At 38.4% G+C, this 14462-nt stretch overlaps 1 protein-coding gene across 1 annotated transcript in view; it reads left to right on the top strand.

Moving 5' to 3' along the window:
* LOC149411757 (serine/threonine-protein kinase pelle-like) overlaps nucleotides 1–13552 on the top strand; it is a 40145-nt gene extending 26593 nt beyond the window's left edge. Inside the window, exons 5-10 of the mRNA XM_089646949.1 lie at nucleotides 3954–4107; nucleotides 4588–4737; nucleotides 5956–6082; nucleotides 6727–6891; nucleotides 11538–11734; nucleotides 11877–13552. Of these exons, the coding sequence (XP_089503075.1) occupies nucleotides 3954–4107; nucleotides 4588–4737; nucleotides 5956–6082; nucleotides 6727–6891; nucleotides 11538–11734; nucleotides 11877–12058 (975 nt within the window). The 3' untranslated portion in view covers nucleotides 12059–13552. The remainder of the gene's footprint in view (nucleotides 1–3953; nucleotides 4108–4587; nucleotides 4738–5955; nucleotides 6083–6726; nucleotides 6892–11537; nucleotides 11735–11876) is intronic.
* The last annotated feature ends 910 nt before the right edge of the window (nucleotides 13553–14462 follow it).

Genomic DNA, 14462 nt, shown 5'->3' with positions numbered 1-14462 from the left:
GCCCATAGATGCGTTAATAGGCTGTTATTGTGTGTGGTTTTTCTAAGTACATTATTGACTGTTAATATGAATGAATAGTGGGTGGCCAAGTTTGACTTTGTTGGTCTTTGAAGGCCAACGCGCCAGAGTCCCTTCCAGTGGTTGAACTGGAAAAGAGCTCGCCAAACCGACCTACCGACGGTAGAGCATAATTCTCCATTCAGGGCGGGGAAAAATATATCCCATCTACATGATGTTTGAAAGGAAGTTGCAAGGTTGTAGAATGAAAGTAATCTGGATAAACTTTGGACTGGCCGTAACAAATTATATTTGATAAATTTCACAGAGAAATACAAAAAAGGTGAAAACTTACCCCCATCGACCAGAACGTAGAATCTATCTACCCTGTCTAAAATAATAAGAACGTATTTAGTTATGAGGAACGAACACTGAGTGCCGCGAATGGCGGAGTAGATGAATCAGCCATGTAGCTAGAGGACGGCAGCATCAGGATGTGGCTGGCCGACGGCCCAGTGTGGTCCAGCCAGTAGGAGTAGACGGCATCAGAATGTGGCTGGCCTACGGCCCAGTGTGGTCCAGCCAAGAGGAGTAGACGGCATCAGAATGTGGCTGGCCTACGGCCCAGTGTGGTCCAGCCAAGAGGAGTAGACGGCATCAGAATGTGGCTGGCCTACGGCCCAGTGTGGTCCAGCCAAGAGGAGTAGACGGCATCAGAATGTGGCTGGCCTACGGCCCAGTGTGGTCCAGCCAAGAGGAGTAGACGGCATCAGAATGTGGCTGGCCTACGGCCCAGTGTGGTCCAGCCCTGAGTAGACGGTTAATCCGTAAGTTGCCCTTCCACGAAGGCAAGGTGGAACTTAATAATGCTCTGAATCAAAATGCACACGGCGAAAACAGATTATCGGCAGAAATAATCACCGATCGCTTGAATAAACTCGGATTACCACCATGGCCACGCATGGTAAAAACGTTTTCATTATTCACGCCACCCGGGGCGAATTCCACTCGCGGGAAATATGACTAGACTTCTAATCTCGAAGCACAAACTGAACATTTCGGTATTAATCGCAAATCCATGAAATAACTTTCGATTAGAGCCTCAGACCTCCAGAAATAATAATTGACCCCCCCGACCGGACAGCCTGTCTCTCCTGTGACCGGCCGGGAAGTGCCACCATCTTGAATTTCTTCTCACTTCCTGTTAAAGTTCTAAGTTGCCAGAGCATAAACAATAGACAAGATAAATCACAGATTTGACAGGTTCTTACTTAGAGTGAAAATCGTATGTTATTTTCATAACAATTTGTACAGGTAAAGAGTTAAATGACGATGAAGCTATAGAGGATATGTCAAGTTTGGGGATATTGTCGCTAAATACTGATTGAAAATAGTGTGCGAAACCTGCGGCGATCTCAGACGATCCATCATATTTATTGTCTTTGTAGTCCATGTGGTTAAGTTTGTCACAGCCGCGGCGTTTATCGTTAGTGTAAGACCAAAATCGAGTTGGGTCTGTTATTATACTGTTCTCGGCCTCACGTGTAAAGTCAGTGTAGGCCTGACCAATTAACCGTTTGATTGATTTTCGCAAAGTTTTAAAGTTAGCTAAGGCATGTTCGGATTTTGTTTTTTTCCAAAGATAGTGCATTTTAGTTTTTTCTCGTATGAGGTGAATGATTTCCCCATTAAACCATTTCGGATATTGTCTAACATCTTTGAGCATACGTGTAGATCTTTTCTTAAAACAAATGTTGAAAATATTATTGAGCTGTTCATAAAACATTTCGACAGCTAGATTTACGTCAAGGCAATCGTAATGATTCCAGTGATGTTGTTCTAAGGCATTCTTAAGTGTGTTATCTGAGCTTTCATGGAAAATCCAACCCATGTTTATGTCTGGAGGCAATGTGTCTGTTTGTATATGTGATTGAGTTGTGTAATCGAATGTGAATGAAAGTGAAGGGTGATGAATATCCTCTCTGACTAATGGGGAGTCATGGCGGCAGATAACAGCATTTTTAGAATTTACATTACTCAATACTAGGTCTAACATGTGTGCATTTATGTTATAAACAGTGTTGAATTGTGTTAAATTATAAAAAGAACAAAAGTAATCGAAAACGTCAATTGGGTTTTTCCCTGAGGGAAAGTTAAAATCACCGAAAATAATAATATTTTTTGATTGTAACTTTACACTTTCACTTATAGTTTTGTCGTAAAATAATTGATACTGTTCAGATGTTGTATTTGGAGGAAAATATACAACACATATATAAATGATGACATTTCTATGCGATACTTTCACCCACAAGTCTTCACCTTGGGTTTCTATGCAGTCCATTCTTTCCGCGTGTGAGTGGCTGTCAGCTCGGAGGGCTAGGAGAGTCCCTCCTCCGCGACTGCCTCTATCCTTCCTGTAGACGTGGTATAGGTTTTCGAATAGCTCCGACGAAAAGGTGCTTGAAGTTAGCCAAGTTTCGGTAAGAGCAATCAGAAGTGGTTTCTGGCACATTACGTTTGTCATGAAGTCGATAATTTTATTATTCAGACTTCGAACGTTCTGGTATACTCCACTAATGTCTATCTTTTTCGGACGTCGTATCGACCGTCCTAGTTTGGGGTCGTGGTCTCCGAAATGACCATTCGTTGAAGGCCACGTTTTCAGGCCAGATCGTGGGGTCCAGGAAAAAGTGGAAGTAATTTTCCGGTATGCCTATTTTGAAGGCAGCATAACGTTCATGCCTCGTAACCAGTTTTTCGACAGTGTAAATTAAATCCGGCTTCTTCTTTTTTAAGAATGAAGATATATTTTCTTCTGTGGTATTCGGGTGAAACATGAATACATGCAGATGTAGATTTTTGGGAATAGTGACCAAGCTGTCGTCGATAGACCCTGTCCCTTTACAGATTGGCCGAGATCGTCGTCTACCGTTGACGAGGGCATCGCTATACGATGTTATTGGCTGGGTTGGCAGCTTGGGCACAACAGGCTGTATTGTACTCTGTGGTTGTGGAGGAGAAGACGCCGCTGCAGCAGATGTGGAAGCGGAATGTAGATCTTCCTCCGGTTTTCCTTTTTTAGCAGTGGATCTTGTGGTCATTTTGCGGGTAGTGAGCGGCTGGACGCCGCTAACGGGAAGGTGAGTCTGGCCGGCGAGAGCGGCTAAGGTAATAGCAGGAGCGGGGGCGGGGCCGGGGGGCCCGGGCGGTGGAGGTGTCCCAGACGGCTGCTTAGTGATATCGCCGTACGCTGAGCGCACACACACATTTAAGTCTGGCGCCGGCGCTAGTACCTGGGGAGTACCTGCAGTTACGTTGTACGAGTACTTGCATGAAGGGCACACAATTTTAGCACTACCGTCACTTAAAATTGAACGAATCGTGGTCAGTTCGCTACCGAAACCCTCGATTTTGGCACTCAAAACATCGACCGTTTTAATCAGGGACTGAATGATATCACCAAACTCTTCCATTTTGTAAATAGACTAGAACGAACGATTAAAATGAATACTATCGAGAGCCGATGACAGAAGACGTGCGTCGCGTGTTGCGTGCGTATAATTACTTTTGTTGCTTTACATCTTATAATTATCCTATTCTTATAAATTAAATTTTCAAATTGAACTTAACACGTGTATGCGCTAGGCCACCGAAATGGTTCATCGATATACATAATTATGTACACAAATTACACACAAGTCATGGTTTTATAAGAAGTTTTTATCATTGAAGTGGGCCGTACGAAATGGTCCCACTGGTTTCACCAACCTTCATCAATGGTCGAAGCCATGCTAAGTGACTAGAATTGAATAGCCACAGAAACTTAACAACCTTCCCATTCCCCCTAATTTCAGGCAGACGCTAGTGCAGTGATTACATAAAAATTAATATGTTAATAACTCGTTAATCCTGCAGAGGATGATTGTATTAATTGTGTGAAAATTTCTTGTCAGACGCCACGGTCCTCTTCAGCCGCGTCAGACGGCCGGGTGGCGGAGAGTGCCGGCGCACTAATGATGATCCCCTACGCAGAGCTGGCCACCGCCACGCAGGACTGGAACCCTTCAAACATCTTGGGGAAAGGTGGCTTCGGAGTTGTTTATAAAGGTAAATAAAACAATACTAAAACCTACATATGGAATTATTTAGACTATACTATTTCAGTCATGGACTGATAAAATAAAACTTCTGTACTGGACATATGGGTTCTAACAAGACTGTAGTTAGGTTGGCTGACTTCAAACATGCTACGTGCCACTTCTGGGGATGCTGGATGCTGATCTCTCTCACCCAATGCTTGAAGTAGTAGCACTGGATGAGCTGGTTCTCTGCCTGATCTTCGGTCTGGCGGCATTGAAACTGGGCCTGGCAGCCTGCGCCGACTTACTTCCAATTCAGAAGATTAAGTTAAGCTTCGTAAAATGTAATACGAAATATTTATGGCTAATATGGTAGATATTTAAGTACCTTCTTACAAATCTTAAGATTTTAGAGAAAATTAAAATCATAATTTTTTGGACACTGTTTTGGTCTACTATTCACAGATTACTATGTAGATAATAAAATATATTTTTATGTCTTGTGTAGGTGACTGGAAGCACACTGCTGTGGCCATCAAGCGCCTGAAGGGTCCTAGCAGTTCCGGCGGAGTGCCGCAGGAGAGCCTGTCGGAGCTAAAGTACCTGAATGCTTGCCGCCACGACAATGTGCTGCCTCTCTACGGATACAGCGTGGGTGGTGAGTGATCATGCTTATTGTAAATGTATTATCCCAGGGTTAATCAACTAACATCTGAAGCTTAGGCCTCCCAACAAACGTTTTACCTGCAGCTTTTTTTACAACGCTGGCCATTCTATAGCAATCTATTCCATCACACATCATGTTTTGATATTTTGGAATATGGTATGGAGACGAATGAAACATGTGTGTGGTATCTTAGCAGCGTACCCACCAGGTTACTCCAGAGTAATCATGGTGGGCACCTCTCTCCAATTGTCTCTACCAATCACCCATTTTTGAGACAGTGTTACCGGTGGGTCGGGGTAACACGTCATGTCGGGTTGCAGATCTCATCGGGATGCAGATCACGTCGAGCTGCAGCCATCACATCGGTCTGCAGGTCACGTCGGGCTGCAGATCACTTCGGGTTGCAGATCACGTCGAGCTGCAGCCATCACGTCGGGCTGCAGCCATCACGTCGGGCTGCAGGTCACGTCGGGCTGCAGATCACTTCGGGATGCAGATCATGTCGGGCTGAAGCATCACCTTGGGGTTATCACTTTGGCGACTTCAAAAAAGCTGCTGCTAGGATACTATACACATCTTTCATACATTTCATGTCATGAGATCGGTCGGTGGCCGAGTTGACATCGCGTTTGGGTCCCACCCAGGCGTAGTGTGTTCAATTCCTCGGCTGGCTAAGTTCTCCATCACAACACAAGCAACATTTTCCGCTTACTGTGGTGGTAGTAGGAGATTTTCAAATATTGTCAGGTTATTCGTAACCCGGGAATGTTTGTTTTTATTTAAAAAAAAAAAAAAATTTGTCTCCTTACCAACCCAAAAGATACAATGTACATATTTTAGTGAAACTAATGGGTGGCCCATCTAGTGTACCGGATTTAATTTTGAAATAAAACACAGTAAGTTATTATTCTTTGGGCCATGTTTATTGATTTATAAAGTAGACATGTTGAGTTTGAAATATGATGTCGGCCAAATATTATAAATATTCATACCAAAAATTCCACCATATCCACAAACCCTTTGCTACATTATTTGTAATGTGTTTTAACAATACACTGTTTATTATAACCTCAGTGACTATAGATGACAAATGTCAAACATTAGGGGTGCCTACGATACATAGGTTGGACCTTAAAGAGTCGGCGATATGTCTACAACATACATTCACTTCTTCAAATGCATATTCATTTTCTTTATTATCATCCCCAGGTGAAGAGCCATGTCTGGTATATCAGCTGATGTCTGGGGGCTCCCTGGAAGACAGGCTGAAGTGCCGGAACGGACAGACTACACTTCCTTGGAAACAGAGGCTGAGGATCTCACAAGGAGTCGCCAAGTAGGTCTTAACCTAATCTAAAATGTCAATGATATCAATATAATGTTATGTACATATTAATATAGTATGCTTGGTGTAACTTCAAGTGACCAGCTCAGTCACGGAAACTCTATCAAAGCCAAGTTAGCCTCTTAGAAGTTGGGCGTACTGTACAGGGCCTGCGGATACTGCACATAGTACACAGCTTCTGACCCTGTACAAATCGCAAGTGCGCCCCATTATTGAATTTGAAACACTGGAGCCCCAAAATGTGCCGAAACGGGCAGTCCGTTTGACAGATTCCTCTATCTTAATAAACTGATTGCACAGGCACAAGGTAGGAATGCTGACCTTGTTCTACCGGTATTTCAATGGAACTAACTCCAGCACCGGTGCATAGTCAGGAAACATCCCAAAAGCACGCTTAACTTTTGTACACGGTTGATATTTGAACAGGTCGTTTCTATAACTATGACGATTTGTCGACCTCCATGATTCCTCCCTCCTACAAAACCCATGTTCACTCCTTACAATGTGGAGTTAACGTAAAAGCTGCCGACCAGCGGTTTGCTTTGAGCCTCACAACATACCCCGAATCAGCAACGCTATGATCTCATTGAACAAGTTAAATTCCCCCGCTAACCAAAAGGTCTTTCTATTTTTAGGGGCCTGCAGTACCTGCACACGGTTTCTCAGACCCCGCTTATACACGGAGATATCAAGTCGGCCAACATTCTGCTGGACACATGCGGGGAGCCCAGGATCGGAGACTTTGGACTAGCCCGTGAAGGACCCAACACAAATGAGTTTACGCACATGAAAGTTTCAAGGTATTAGTTTTTTTTGATATGCCATGCGTATTTTGAAAGTTGTGTATATTTTGAAAATGTGAATAAAGAGGCTGTATTAACACCTCGTATGCCGGGCCCGCATATGCGCGGCCCATACAAATTTAAAAAAAAAAAAAAAAAAAAAAATTTATATGCGATTTTAACCCTAATGTACAAAGAATTTGTATGGAGAACAAGGTCTTAATCGCTTGAGCTATTCTCGTTCTTTACGCATCATATTTCAGAAACACTTGAAGCTTCTTCCACATCTAATTTTAAATTTTTCTGTGGGATGCCAACTCAACCAAAAATAACGGTCAAAGCAGGTCAAAGTGAAACATCGCGGTTCTATTTTAAAGTGCCAAAACGAAGTAATTTATCAATAAAACGTAAGTAATGTTTTTTTTATACATAGTTTATTGTTCACGGCATGTGTTTCGGTAAATTTAAAATACGAAAACTCAAAATAACCGACAAAATATTACGTCAAAGTATACACCATGTTTTCGTGATAAAAATGTTCGTTTTATTTCTAGCTATGTTCCATCATATATTGTGTGATTTGCTTTGTTTCGTATCTCATTTTGCAGATAAATCAATTGAGAACATATATCACAGCCTTTGATTTGTCCATATTTAGTTAATATTTTACAAAAAATAATATTCTAATGTCCTCCGCGCTAAAAAAGTGTCCGAGAAATTTTTTGACGTTTCTCCATCAATATTCACGTAAATATTGCCTAATCTTATAAGGATTGTACATTATTATGTAAAGAAAACTATTGAGATTGTGTATAAAAGCCCTAGTTTCGTCAATATTTAGTTAATATTTTTTAATTAAATAAATACGAGACATCGGAAACCTGCACAAATACACGTGAACTGTTTATATGTATGTGTGAGAGGCCATCTTGAAATCATATCCGCGCCTGCGTAAAACGCACTTCGATCTGCGCGCGCAAATATGAACGATTTTTACAAATTCAAATTTTGTATGGGAGCTACAGGGTTCTTACAAAATACATGATTTATTAGAAATATTTATTTCTAATAATATTTATTAGAAATATTATTTTTTATTTATAAAAATGGTAATAAATATCACAAAATTAGATCAGTTATATAGGGTGTGCAAAAAAGTACTAACAAACTTTTTTTTGTTTAGGTATAAAATATTTATTCGCGTATTGATTTTTTTTCTTTTCTTTCTGTCTATAGGAAACCGACCACGTCGTTGCGGAGTTCTACGGATTCACTGATAGCGAGGATGAATCCCTCGCCGGTGATGTAGAACTTCCGTCAATGGTGGAAATGGATGTTATGGATGGAGGATGAGTTGGAGCCTTTGGAGGAGGGGGAGGAGGAGAATCCAGAGGAGCAGACCTTCACCTGGTCCGAGGATTTCTCCACCTTCACGGGTCAGCGTGAGCATTATGCCGTCCTACAGCCTGGCCCATCACCCGACGTGTTCCCTCCGACAGTCGCTACATCTCCATATGACGTCTTCTTATGTGTTGTTGTTTATGGTTTTGGTTATTTGTTGAATGTGTGTTATCATTTGTTACTTGGATTTTGTTATCTGTGATTGTAATTTGGTACTGGTTGTTGTTATTTATGGTTTTAATTATTTATTGAATGGGTGTATTTGTGCATTATTTGAATAAAAATGTTTACTGAAACAAGTGCATTGTGCATCTTTGCATTGTTTGAATTTTCGTTTCCATTCATTGTATCTTCCACTTTTGAGGAGGACAGAAACAGTGTCTAAAAATTTGAATATTATAATAATAAATTTATGTATGTGAAAAATGATTTTTTTCGCAGTCTCTCGACCAAAGATTAAAAAAACGTGTTTCATGTACCTGTTCTAAAACTGAAATAAATATGATGAAATTTTTTTCTTATTTATTTTTGAACCACACAGTATCTGAATTTAAAAAACGCATTTAAATAAATATTAATAAAAAAAATATTAGAAAATTTTATTTTTATTCCCCGAGTCATGATTTTTTTGTCACCCTGTTCTTTCAAACACATCTGTATACATGGGCTGGCCGCCATTGTCCGCAACCGAATTCAGAGCAATGCAAAAAGATCGCGAATTCTTCTAAGGTAAACTCTTACTTCTTTCATTATTTTTGATATAAATTGATTGTGGACATAATAGATTTGAGGTATCATCAGAAAGATAGTTTTATCTACATTATTTTGATGTAATTTTTATAATATTTCACCCAAGAAAAGTGATGAAAATTTACTTTAGTAAGAAATGTCAAAATTTTTACGTCCTAATGAATAGTTTTATTATTAGCATTATTTATTTACAGGTTTCTTGTACAAAATAATATTATTAGTAACAACAGTTGTATAAACTACCGAAATCTGGAAGAATTGTTATCATATACTTATAAAATACGACACAAAAAAATTTTAAGTGGACACTTGACGTTTGATTTTTTTTTTGAATAAATGAAAATATTTTACATTTTCAAAGAAGTGTCAATGGCATTACTTCTTCGAAAAAACCTTTGGATTATTTTTTTTCACGAGGGGTGTCTATTCAGGTTTGTGTAGAAATAAAAAAATCAGTTAATTTTCTTATGAATATATTTTTTTTACATTTGTTTGCCGAATGGGAAAATTTTTACACATTTTTTTTGTTAAAGTTAGCTATTCTGGGAAAACTTGTAACAATATTATCATGTAATATATATGAATAATAAGATACATCATCTGATAAACAGAAAACAATCGCAAAATAAACAATTTCTTTGTTTTTAAACGGATGTTTGACCAAAAGGCAGGAGAGTAATTTGCGCGCGGTTTTTTTCAAAAAAGCTTGGAATTTCCGAGCATACAACAGGTTAACCGCTCAGGATAATTCCTTGGCTTTTGGGAACAACTTATATAGGTCTCATAGAAATCTCATATTGAGAAATATGATCTAAGCAGTGTTAGGAAGAGAAAACACCAAGCTTTATGAAACCAAAGTTCGACAGCATTTTGAAACTTTTTCAAAGAATTTTTTATAAATTATTTTTGCAAGAAACGATAAAAAAGCGAGGTGGCAATAATATGTACAATACATTTGTCTAATTAAATGTGTGTAGTTTTTTTTTTTTTTTTTTTGTTATCAGTAATTTTAGTTAGAAAACACGTAAGGTGAGCCATTTTAAAAACATTTGTTTACAATAAAGAAAAATTTGTTTAAAAAATTAAATGTTTATTGTCACATAAATATTTTGTGACAAGTGTAGTTCTTGCCTAATTGGGGTTATTTTGTCTATGGTGTTTTTTTTTAAGTTTGGCAATATTTTTTAAGGAAGAAGAGAGAGTTTTGTTTATGGGCACTTCCTCCCCGGGTAGCTAGGCCAGCTGCACGGTGATCTTGTCACTCGCCATTTAAGGTGTTTTAATCTGAGTTAATCATGTGAATAGAAGTTATTCTTTTCTTTTAAAAAGGGCGCGGGGTGTTTTTCCTTACACGAATAGTTCGTGTTGGTTATTATTTTTGAGTGGAGGTTATGAAACCCCGCTTTTTATCGAGTGTTGGCCGGTGGTCATGTTTGTAGTACTGGTGTTTCGGACTTGAAACCGCAAATAGATTGGTCGTAGCTGTGGCTAGAAATTCATGGCTGAGTATCCCCGCGTCGCGAAGGGACGGATTGCTGTTCCCGAAGTCTGTAAGTCGAGTCTGGTTGGTTACCACGTGCTGCGGACTTGAAGATCCTACAGGCGCACGTTGAAGGAGTTGCGTCCTCCCGTCTCCTCTAAGTGAAGGATGTCCTGGCTCCCGCCACGGGTCTGTTCCCCTCTACCGGAGTCAAGTTTTCGTTCGCCACCCGTTGTTATTCCTTCGTTTCTCGGCCACGTAAAGTTAGCTTAATTTGGTTCAGGAGTCCATCTGGTATGTGCCTACTTTTATTCCTATTGTTACATGGATATTATTTGTACTCCCTTGTTGTAACTTTTGATGGTTTCAATATAATTTCGATTAAGTATTTACTCTTATTATTTCTGATTTCCCACCTTACTTGAAAGAAAATTAACCCCACAATCATGAGATTGAGATCTTTGCTTTACCGTTTTTGTACCCTCTAATTGATCCTGTAGATCTCACTATTACAAGTAAACATTGGAATGTTCCTTACATTACTTTTGGCATCCAATTTAACATACGTTACATTATTTTTAATAATAAAATTTGAAAGCGTGTATCACCACCTTTCATAAACAGTTTTTAGTTTTCAGAAACATTAAAAAATATTCCGTATTATATGTATGTATATTATTTATTTATTTAATAAACCCATCCTAAGATCATATTTGGTATTAAATATTAAACAGGTTCATGGCTGGACATTTTTTTTATCACTTAGCTACATATTATACAATTACTTAAGCAGTACCTAAATAATGAATCCTTTAGGCAAAGAAAAGTCTATTTAGAAATTAACATCTAAAATCTGTAACCTACTAGAAAAATGATTGTCTTGGAGTGTACACAATTAGTCCTACTGGTAGTATATTTTAGGAAATTACTTAATTATTTAATTATGAAAAAATACTTCAAATGACCATCTACCGTCTTCAATCTCTCATTTGTACCAGCGTTCATATCACACATCAATAATTCCACCTTGCAGAGTCCACGGCACCCGACCCTACCTGCCTGACGAGTTCCTGCGCGGCCATCGCCTGTCCCCCAAGGTGGACGTGTACAGCTTCGGAGTGGTCCTCTTCGAGCTGGTCACCGGGCTGTCGGCGTACGACAACCGGAGGAAGCAGCGGTTCCTCAAGGATCACGTCGTCGAATATTGCACGGAGAACCCTACAGATTTGGGTAAGTACTTTTACAGTTTTATTGTACTTAGTTACCAATTTACCACTGCGCTTAGTTGTGTATATTTTACTTTTACTACCATCGAGAAAGAATAAAGTCTTTCCTTACATTACCTTTGTCTAATATACTTTTCTTCTTCCAGCTGGCCTCCAAGACTCGCGACTCCTGGAGACGGGAGACAACGACCCAGACCTGTGCCGGAAGCTGATCATCGCCGGAGTCAAGTGCGTCCAGACCAAGGCCAATCAGCGCCCCACCATGGAGGAAGTCTGGCAATTACTAATCGCTATTGGAGTACCCCCTCCAGATATACAGCCCATGTGATTCCCTTTACCTTCAATGGATGTTACAATGTCTATTGGCTAATTATTAATGTCATCATAACGGCGCTAAATTGCCGGTGAGATTTTGTCTCCTTCGCACATACCACTGTCTCGGGTCCCCGGGCCTTCCCATCCTGTTCCAATCTTCTTCTGTGTAGTCAGCGCACTTCTTCCTTTAATCTTCGTACCAAATGCAGATGTGCCAAACTTGTCTCTCTTAATCATGGGCCCCCTGAACTTCCTTTCCTTCCTTTCCTTAGAGAGACTCTCAACACAGCATTTCTAAGCCCCGATAGAAAATAATATCCCAGCACTATTTCTCGGGTTGAAATTTGTCTTCTTTCACACAAATCTGCTTCTAGGTCACTTCGATTATTGCAAGCTTCTTCCCAACTTTCATCTTCTTCATTATCTTTGGCCTCGTAACATTCCCAAATTGGCGTTGCCATAATCAAACATATCCTCACCCAATTGTCTCCTTCCTCCAACAACTTCCTTCACAAGGCAGCCTCACAATATTCCTTAAATCAAACATATTCCCTGGTGGTCTAGTATTTTTATAATTAAAAATCCCCATTCGAAATGGCTTTGCAAGCTGAAAATATGTACCTAGTTGCGTTTAAAATATCAAACGAAAAATTCGTAGATTTGCTGACTCGTTGAGATAAAATAATAGATTTTCTGCTGAATATTAACTTTAAGGACAGGACTTTAACAAATTTTTAAGACAAACTCACACTCATATGAAGCTAGTTTTAAAGGGTTAACCTTTGGCATGACAAGATGAAAAACAAGACTTGTGTTGCAATGAGGGATAACTCAGTTACCTCACGCACATTCTTGTTGTTTCACAGAATTTGAACAATTCATCAAATTTAAATGCTGATGGTTCTGTAAAGGTTCTATTCAAGTTCTGTTATTATATCATTATTGGTCAGTTGTTTCACAAAACTGAAATGAATTAATAGAACATTCACAGAACTTGAAATACAACTTTGAAATTTGATGAATTGTTCAAATTCTGTGAAACTAGTTCTAAGATATTTATTTCAAATTTATAATACATAATATTTGAGATTACTAATTGTCCACAAAATGTGATAAAATGTCTTGCATTTAATGCTAACAAATAAATATTAGATATTTTTTTTATTATATGGTTGGTTGCTATACTTGCCGGTAAAAAAGTAAAAACATACAAAAAAACATTAAAATGCTAAGTTCAAAAAAAATTATTGGGTTATTCACTAGTTTCCCACTTTTTCTACTAGTTTCCGGACACTGTGTATAAAGAAAGACTGAAATTCCCGGCTACAAATAAACTGACATTTGAATTCTCTCTACTCCTACAAACCTGTTTCAACATTTTAAATAATTTGGTTGTTAGTCATCAATATACACGGTTAGATATTAGGTAAATGACAAATAATAATTTATATAAAAACATGTTTAATTATATATTTTTATAATAAAATAACAAAACTTATTTGACAAATATTAAAATTTGTTTAATTTTTATTTTTTACTAGCTATACCCCACCACGCCTTGCTGTGGCTCTGTCTGTCTGTGCAGATATAGAAACAATATAGTGTGTTGCTATACCTATATAGGTATATAAACTCACACTTAGAACTTACAAGAACTTTCGGAGATTTAAGATTTTGAACAAACGAACATTTATTTACATAGATAGATTTTATGGTTCTATATTGTCTTACCTCCATGACATATAACATAAGAAAATGTCAATGACTAAGTAAAATATCTAACAAAATGTAAACAAACTTTTGCCACTGAACATAAAATCCACAGAAGTGTGACTGATAGCAATTCGAAATAAAGCTGAGTGTGCCAATATTAATTCATAAGACCTTTTGACTCATAGACTTGATTACCTTTCTATTCAAGAAAGAATTTAAATACCTACCTGTGATCCTTGATATAAATGTAAGAACTCACACATAAATTTAATTTAAAAATAATATATCTGTATATATTATAAAGAAGAGGGTAAATATACAGAAAATAGAGATACGCTTAATATGCGTATTTTATTTTTAAAATACTTTGTAGTGCGTAAACAATAATGAAAAGTAAGGATTTTAGTTTCCGGAAGAGCAAAACATGGCATTTAAAAAGTTATTTTGTTGAAATTAAAAGCCGATTTTTACTTGGCGGCCATTATTATTAATGTTTATTTATTTGAAGGAACATGAACAGTCTTAATATTAATATAATATAAGGAGGAGGATGGAAAAAAAACAGACCAATTGTGCGAAATTCGCGTAGACTATCGACACATGGATTAGATTATAATGGTTATTATCTAGGCAAGTATGTGCCTATGTAAATTAACGCTCGGTTTGCTGAACCAAAAGATAGGTATTTGCAAATGTGACTTACG

This window comes from Hesperophylax consimilis, chromosome 25 (genome assembly GCF_061612785.1).
Source record: "Hesperophylax consimilis isolate HC1 chromosome 25, BYU_Hcon_1.0, whole genome shotgun sequence".
In the NCBI taxonomy this organism is placed as follows: domain Eukaryota; kingdom Metazoa; phylum Arthropoda; class Insecta; order Trichoptera; family Limnephilidae; genus Hesperophylax; species Hesperophylax consimilis.
Note: the sequence above shows the minus strand (reverse complement) of the source record. Positions and strands in the feature narration are given on the sequence as shown.